The 9,208-nt window shown below is 37.3% G+C and overlaps 1 protein-coding gene across 1 annotated transcript in view; it reads right to left on the reverse strand.

Moving 5' to 3' along the window:
• The window catches only part of baiap2l1b (BAR/IMD domain containing adaptor protein 2 like 1b), a 38,374-nt gene extending 36,882 nt beyond the window's left edge, over nt 1-1,492 (reverse strand). Inside the window, exon 1 of the mRNA XM_046865820.1 lies at nt 1,215-1,492. Within this exon, the coding sequence (XP_046721776.1) occupies nt 1,215-1,265 (51 nt within the window). The 5' untranslated portion in view covers nt 1,266-1,492. The remainder of the gene's footprint in view (nt 1-1,214) is intronic.
• Nucleotides 1,493-9,208: the final 7,716 nt, after the last annotated feature.

Genomic DNA, 9,208 nt, shown 5'->3' on the forward strand with positions numbered 1-9,208 from the left:
CTTCTATATTCACATACTTTTAAGACCTTTAAATTTCACATTCGTTCATTTTTTTTTAAAGCTTACAGCTTTATTTTGACAGATTTTCATTCTTTTTTTTTTTCTTTCAAGTTTCAGAACTGGGACTGAATACCTTCAAACATGTTTCCACAATCTGTAACTGTGGAAAGATGGATTTGGGATGTTGAGACTTATTTCAAATTTTCCCAAGTTTTAATTTATCTACTGTAGAGATCAACTACTATCAAATGTTGTCAGACCTTCCAGACATCTAGATGGAATGAACTCAGGACCTACCAGTCTTCAGTATTCACTTTGTCAATAAAATTACTTAGCGTACTGTGATCATCCAGGAACTGCAAAAAGATGAATGCAAAACTTGTGGATTATGTTATTACTTTGAGAATAAAATATCCATATTTCTCCCCCCAAATCTTTTTTTTAGACTTTCCAGAACGGTTTACATCCAGATATACAGGATGTCCCAAAAGTCTCTAAAGACTTAACAAAATGTCTTGAAAAAAAAGTTCATTTTGATACTTTATTTTATAGATATTTGCTTTAATAACGTCTTTGACAAAAGAAGAACGTATTAAATTCATTCTCGTGGCTGGATCGGGAAGCTCCAGCAAGGTTTGTGATGGGTTTGAACAAGAAACGTGGCAAAAACTCATCGATCTCAGACACGAAACTTCTTCAGGGATTCACAAACATTCAAGAGTTAACTGAACATCCCTCAAACAACTGATAGGTGCTGGCAACCATAATCCCTTATATATGGAGACATCCAGGACTGCCTGGAGATCTATATAGGTTTTATCTTCTCCAAAATCTATTTGTATTTCTCAGGTATGTAGAAGCATCCTGTAGTTGTGGTAACTGATTGCCAGGCTTTAAAATGTCCAAGTGCAGACGTTACATGAGCTTTGACCTTTATGTCATTTCTTCGTGCTTGATACACTGAGGTGTGACTCACCTGAAGCCTGGGCTGATCACAGCTCTGAGCCGAGTAGTAAAATACGACACGAGACACAGTTTTCGAATCATATTTTTATACTGCCAAGACTTTTTATGTCATTAATATCCCTTAACCACTCTAAAGACCTACTTATGCCTGGTAAACAGGTGAATTAGTTACACAGGGCGGGATATTAGATGTCTCTGCACTACCTGTAGCAGTAGACGAGGAATATGGGGAGATTCCAGCCGCTTACCTTGTAGGTGCTTTCAGTAAGTTTGTTCACCTCGTCCGGGTCCCGCGACATGTTTCAAGTCCTTCGAGAGTTCAACCTCCCCGACAAAAAGAAAATACAAAACTTTGTCGATACTCCAAAAAGTAATGAAACGACGAACACAACGACGGTTAGACACTAGTCCTCATAGCTACTCGACTTCCCACGGCGGGGTGTAAAAGCCACGAATCGACAACCGAACTGAAGCAGGCGGCAGCGCGCGCTCTCGGCTCTGGTTCAAAGCTGCGGTGTCAAACTCGCGCATGTATGAGAGAGGGGAGGGGAGGGGAGGTAAGGAAAGGGCGGAGTCAGCACAAGGTAAGGATAGGTAGAGCGCGCGACGTCAGGAGTTGGAATTGGGATCGGCGCGCGCGTTCGGTCAGAAAGTGAAGAAACCACGCCCTCTGGTGCAAACACCTGCGCTCTACAGGAGGAACTCATTGTTGAGGGAGGGAGAGGAAGAGAGAGAGAGAGAGCGCAAGAGAGACAGAGAGAGAGGGAGGGAGGGACTGTGTGAGAGAGAGAAAGAGAGTTAGTTTTGCCCCTTTTGTATCACAAGTTTTTTCTTTTTTCTTCTTCTTCTTGTTTCGGCTTCTCCTATTAGGTGTCGCCACAGCGGATCATCCGTCTCCATACCCCCCTGTCCTCTACATCTGCCTCTTTCAAACCAACTACCTGCATGTCTTCCTTCATCACATCTCTGAACCTTCTCCTTGGCCTTCCTCTTTTCCTCCTTCCTGGCAGCTCCATCCTCAGCATTCTCCTACAGATATACCCCATGTCCCTCGTCTGCACATGTCCAAACCATCTCAATCTCGCCTCCCTCACCTTGTCTCCAAAACATTCTACATTCGCTGTCCCTCTAATAAACTCATTTCTAGACCTGTCCATCCTCGTCACTCCCAACGAAAACCAATGACTAAAAATAAAAAACTCTGTTCAAAATGACAAAAAAAGTCTTCAAACTTAGACACTGCTTCCCTCAAAAAGTGTTCACTTATACGGCCTCCTTTAACACTGCATTAATTCTTTTATGATCTGCATATTTGATTTGGCACATGTTTTATGCTGAATGCCCTTCCTAATGCAACCCTCCCCATTTATCCGGGCTTGGGACCGACACTAAGAGTGCACTGGCTTGTGCAAACCTAATGGCTGTGTTACTTTACAATTAATAGGTAGATAAAAAATAATATACAAACATAACCATGACACCAACGACTTCACAACACTCACATAAAACCTGATAAACACATCACAGAGAGACAGACAGAGTGACAGAGAGAGAGATAGAGACAGACAGAGAGAAAGAAAGAGACAGAAAGAAAAAGAGATACAAAAATAAAGAGAGAGAGACAGGGAGAATGATAGACAAAGAGAGAGACAGAGAGACGGAGAGGGCAGTGTCGACTAATGGGCTAACAGCAGATATATCTATTTTATATATAAAACATTATTACACACACAGCACAAAGCAAATGTGATCTGCATGATGTGATGTCATTCTGCAAATAAATCTTCATTATTATATACATTAATCTACACTCATTAGAAAAAGTGTTTTTTTTTTTTTTATTAAGGTTGGACCCTAAGCTTTAACCCTGAGTGGAAAGGCCAATCATATTATATATTCATATCTGCTGATTAAGCCAAGATATACAGAGATGAGTCAAGTTCTGGAACCAAGGTCCTGAACGTTTAGTTCTTGAACCATTGTCTTAGTATAATTGTGGAAAAAGAAAGTACCTGCTCATGATCCAAAGCTTATCATTCATCATGTACTGTGGATGTCATGGCATGGCCTGGCTGCATTTGAAACAGGCTCACTAATCTTTATTGATAAGGTAGCTCATGATGCTAGCAACAGAATGAATTCAGAACCTTACATGAACAATCTGTCTGCAGATTCACAGTGAAATGAACCCAATATATTTGAAAGGAATTTCAGGACAATGATCCAAAACACACTTCCAATTCAAAGAACTTCATCAGGAAAAAACAGTTTTTAGATTGGGCAAGTCTATCAGCAAACCTTAAACTAATTGAGCACGCATTTCACCAGACAGAAAGGTTTAACTCCTTAAAAGAAAGAAAAACTGAAAGAAGCTATAGAACAAAGCCTGGAAAATGTATCACAAAAAAAAAGATTGGAAGTGATGGACATGCAACATGAGAGAGAGAGAGACTGATTCTTGATGTAGATCCTAAAATCCACAAAAAGTCCATCCTTAGCTTTAAGAGAATGTCAGTCTTCTCAAATAAACTTAGCATATACACTTGGATGTATTTTAAGATAAACCTGAGGTTATTTGTTACTTTGCATGTCACTTAGTTTAGAAAAAGAGAGACAGAGACATAGTCTGGGGAAAGGGAATCTGTGATGTTTGTGGGATTTAGTTTTTAGGTTTGAACCTAAGCCTTACTCCTGACTGAAAATACCAAAATATATTAGATATAAATATCTTCTGATACTGAAGATTTTAGTACTGACATCAATATAAAAAAAGTGGTATCTTTACTAAACACCAAAAAGAGGCACACCTTTCGGGAACAAAAAAATGATGGGATGAGGGTCAGAGACATGCCTGAAACTACAACACAGACTAGCAAATTGAAGTGAATGACAAGATCTGTTAAAGCTATTGATTATTGTTTTAAATATTTTTGCCATTACTGTTTATTTTTATTTTTATTATTATTTTTATTATTATTATTATTTTATCAATGTAATTGTTTCCTAATGCTTTGGCAAAATTCTACAATGAACATCATTTATGTTATTAAAATCACTTTTTTGTTCTGAATTGGAGCAGATAACACTTCTTAAATTGCAATTGCCTTCCACCAGAGGTCTCTCAAAAGCAGCAAAATAAACACACATTTGCGGCTGAATGGTAGGCAGACGTCAAGAGCACTGACAAACACTTGTTGCGAATGGATATATTTGTCTATAAATGCATGTATTATGTGAGGTTTATTTGCATGTGCTCCACGTCACTGATCACATCATAACCGTGCTTTTGCGAACACTATACCTGAACAAATATAATGGAGTCTAATACAGGAATCATGTGGTGCCTTATTTTGTAGGCTTACACATATTGTGTGAGTAGAGATTACTGCTTAGTCAACAAGTCCAGGCATGAAAACTCTTATAAAAGACAAAACCTTAAGTTTAAAATCTTTCAAGGTTGCTATCTGTTGAAATGTCACAGTTTTCCTCTTTAAACTCACTGTTGAATACAACAGCGACATTGCAGAGGAAAACGAATATGCTGTCCCTCACAGACCTTGGAGCTGTAAGAATGGGCAGCTCTCTGTAAATTCTGTGGAAAAAGCAAATAGAATACATTGTCTAGGGAATATGCAATGCCCTCCAAAAGTACTGTATTGGAAAGTCAAGGCCAATTCTTTAGCCTAAGCTATGCATTGATTTGGTTTTGAGATTAAAAGCTAAGTAAGAGGGGAGTGAGGAGATAGATCAAAATTTCAGCCTTTACGTACATATTTTTTTAATGTTTTTTTTTAACACACCCATTTTTCATGTGATAAGGAATATTGGATTATGAGTGAAATTTGTTGTTAAAATGGATGAACCATCATGGAGAACAGAGAGCTGTCTATAGGAAAGACCAAACCATTACAAGGCTGAGAAATGAAAGAAACCACTGGTATACAAAAAACTGAGATCAAACAGGTCAGCCAAGAAAAGCAACAGCAGATGATGACAAAAACACTATGAGAGCTGCAAAAAAATCCTGAAAAACAGCAGTGACTGATTTCACCAACAACGACCACAGGGTAGGGGTGAATGTATCACATTTCACCTTTTAGTGAAAAAATCAGCAGTAAGAATCTGAAGGCTAGAATGGAATTAGCAAAGAAATACAGAGATGAGTCACAAAAGTTCTGGAACCAAGATCTTGAACCTTTAGTTCTTAAACCTCTACCAATGTCTTAGGTAATCCAAAGTGTGGAAAAAGAAAGTACCTGCTCATGATCCAAAGCTTATGGGCTCATTCATCAAGTGCTGTGGATGTCATGGCATGGCCTTGCATGGCCGCTTCAGGAACAGGCTCACTAATCTTTATTGATGATGTAGGCCATGATGGTAGCAACAGAATGAAATCAGAAGCTTATATAAATAATCTGTCTGCAGATTCACAGTTAAATGCACCCAATATAATTGAGAGGAACTTAAGGACAATAATCAAAAACACATTGCCAAGACAAATAACTTTTTCAAAGAAAAGTTTTTAGATTGGGCAAATCAGACCTCAAACTAATTGAGAATGCATTTTACCAGCTGTACATAAGACGGAAGTATTAACTCCCTAAAACAAAGAACAAATAAAGGAAACTGTAGAACATACATTGTCTCACAAGGTATCACAAAAGACATCACAAAATATATAAAATTGATGGAAATGCAACCAAATATTGTGTTTGTTAATGTAGTGTGCATTGTGCACTGTTCTTCAATTTATTTCCAGTGTTTTACACCACATTCATCAATTTGAATTTCGCAACACTCAATACATTAATCTTTACATTTCCTCAAAAGTTCAGTCTGGAGAACAAGAATTTGTTCAGCCAAAAGCTCTCTTTATAAGGTCTGCTTGAATAGCATCAAAATGAATGACACTCTGTTTCCCTATAGAGTTCTAGTTTGTGATCTGCAAAAGTCTCTGATCTGCAAAACTATGGCAAGCTGTGAACTTCACACTGACTTGCAGATCAAATACAACAGGTTACTATAGATTTTATGTAAATAGGCTTTTAGTCTATATGGTTTTTGTTAATGTCTGTTCTTAAGGTGATAAAGAATTTGGCCATGCATTTTCTCCACTGTAGAAAAGCATTTCTTGAGAAATATGCTAGAAATATCATAAGGAAATATTCCATTCTTGGAATATTCAATGCTTTACTAGCACTACAACGTATAATACTACTAATAAATGCTTTTTTATGCCCCGAATCTTTGACAGCTTTTCCACGTTTTGGTAGTCACATAGTAAATCTTGCATCTTGACTTTAGCATCTCTTAGCTTTAACAGTCCAGTTGTGCAATGTGCTGCAGTATAAATTTCATCATTTGAGTTAACACAGTGCAGCATCTACAGAGACTGGCTCTGCCAGATGAATCAGCCCTCAGCTGTCACTATTTCACCACCAACAAAATACAGAATGGTTTTTCACTGTGAAAACATCTCTTCCATATGTGGCAGCCCACGTCCTTAGCTTGAATTTTAAACTGCAGGAAGAACACAGGTGCATATGTCCATAGAAGTTTAGCTGTGATTTCAGCATCTTCTCTAACAATTAAAAAACTTTTGCCTTGATGGAAGTGGAATACAAAGCACAATCCACCTTTATTTACATAAACATGCTTTTGTAATAAAATATACAATATCAAAAATGATTTTGGAATTATTTAATCCTGAAGGCAGGGTTATTTATTTATTTATTATTTTATTTGTTAACTATTTTTTTTGTCAAAATGAAAACTCCATCCAAAGTAGAGAATTTTATTCAAAATTGGTAGGGTGATTAAGGTTGTATGTTGCTTTAATAGGTTCTCACATAAAACCTTTTTGAAGCATCTTTCATCCACTGCAAGCTACAGTCCATGCTGTTTCAAAAAAGACATATCACATCAACATCAAAAAAGAGTTTATTCAAGGAATGATAACATTTTATTATAATTAAACACTAACACAACTCGTTATAGTGAATAATAGTAGTAATATCTGTATTTCGACACAAGTCATGAGCTAAAAGACATACAGTGGTGTATTTGTATAGATTTTCAGGGCAGGGTGATTGTGACAAGCTAGAAAAAAGAAGACAGGGTAAGATTGCACACTGTGTACCCTTGAAGGCTATGCTGCTGTGCTGTGCTCATTTATATTTTTTGAAAAAAAAAATAATAATAATAATAGAAAGAAATTCTAACAGGAGCATCTTCACAATATTAGTGGATTTTTTTTAGATCCTGTGAATGTTGTTAAATGAGAATTATGACACTGACAGTACATTCAAACATGTACATACTATACATAGATTATTCTTCCACTTACCCTCGGCAGACCATGTCTTCATGAGCATCGGTTTGTTTGCATTGTCATTGTCATTGCTGATATAGGTGTGGTCCTCATAATTTCAGTGACTGGATGTTGTATTGCTGGGCTTCCAAATTTGTGGCAACAGTTTGAGAGAGGAACGTATATATATGTGTCAAGTGTCAAACCTTTTGCCATATAATGTATTGGTGCCTGTGTTGGTATTATGTGTTGTATAATAGCAGACAATCTTCAACAAGTTCTGTTAACATAACTTACCTGCAGGATTGGAAAACATAAGATCGTGTTGCAGGGAGGAAGATCATATGGTGCACCACTACTTTCTGCTAGCTTGATGTAATTTGAGTTTGGAGGACATCCCTTTTTCAACACTGTCTGTGCACTCATGATATTTTAAATTACAAAAAATATGAATATATGAGGAAAACTTATTCTATCTTTCTCAGGTAAATATCACTGCAGGAGCTACAGAAAGATAAATTAATTTGTGATACTTTTCAAAACTCTTTGTTAATCTTTATAACATGGGCAGAGACAAAGAGAAAAGATCAATATCATGTTCTGTTTCAGTGGCCACAGCACATATCAAGCCAGTTCCGAAAGGCTTTAGTGCCGTTCCTCTTTATCACAGTCAGATGCAATACACAGTACTAGATTCACAGTTATCATGTTAACAGGCAAAACAAGATAATTAAAACAATCAGTGACAGTGCAAATTCCACAGATTTATACAGAAATATGTATAAACTCTACAGAATACTGTTCAATAAATCATATGCAATAATGGCAAAAATCTTAATCCCTTGATTTTTGTAATATGTCTATATTTAATAATGTCCACACGTATTCAACACTGCCTGTCGGGTGGTGGTTTATCACCTACTACTGCTTCCTGTTTGTGTTCATATCAAGCAAAATAATGTTATGATTTAGCTTATTAGTGTGCTTAACTATGACATGCCTCTGCACTGAACAAATTCTTCTCTGGTTATCCAACTTTCACAAGTCGTGTCATATATTTATATCTGTACTGCACAGATTTTTCCTGGCGCCATCATTGCAATATAATAAACACCGTATTCTATTGAACAAACCACATAAATCCTGTCAAGTGAATAAAACATGTGGGGTAACTTCATAAATTTGTTAGACTTGGTCTGTCATAGCTTTCTTTCCAGTGAAGAATTGTCCATGGGAAGAGTAAGATTGATTCTTCATGATGGTACTTGCCTTCTTTATACATTGTTTCAGCACCTGCTGATAATTTTTTCTCACTATAAAATACCTATAGGAACAGTTGAGCATGGATGTGCACATGTTGGCCCTCTTTAAGCTTTTTCATTAATGACAAAGTGTTGGGGGAACAGTTTGTGCTCTGCTCTTCCAGTGCAGTTTTGTTCCACTGTCACATCTTTTGATTGAGAGAAAGAAGGTGAGGGAGAGGAAAGAAAAGAGAAAACTGCTTTTGTCATGGTGATGATGTGGAGATGTCAAAATCTCAACAGACCTCTCTTGATGATGCGCTTTGAAATATTCCCCATTTCTGTACCATAGGTGTCATTCAGGCCATGTTAAAGACTGTGTGTTACAGGAGAGTTGCACCGCTAGCATAGACAGAATCCACAAACCAAAACTGCCCTTGCACTTCCTAGACCCATAAACTCGATTTTTATGTATTTTCTATGTCTTTTTAATCTCACTTTGTGTCTCTTTAGCTTTCTCTCGGAATATGAATGTCTATGAAAGCATGTTTACAGAGACACAGTCTCTGGAGAGTATGCTGCAACTAGAGCAGGAATGAGCTCATTGGGCTGCGCTCTCATTGGCTGCCGGAAGGAAAGTGATTCCTGTACCCAAAGCCCTCGCTTATTCGATTCTTTTCCTGTTCCTGAG

The sequence above is a fragment of the Silurus meridionalis genome, chromosome 14 (genome assembly GCF_014805685.1).
Source record: "Silurus meridionalis isolate SWU-2019-XX chromosome 14, ASM1480568v1, whole genome shotgun sequence".
NCBI classification, from domain to species: domain Eukaryota; kingdom Metazoa; phylum Chordata; class Actinopteri; order Siluriformes; family Siluridae; genus Silurus; species Silurus meridionalis.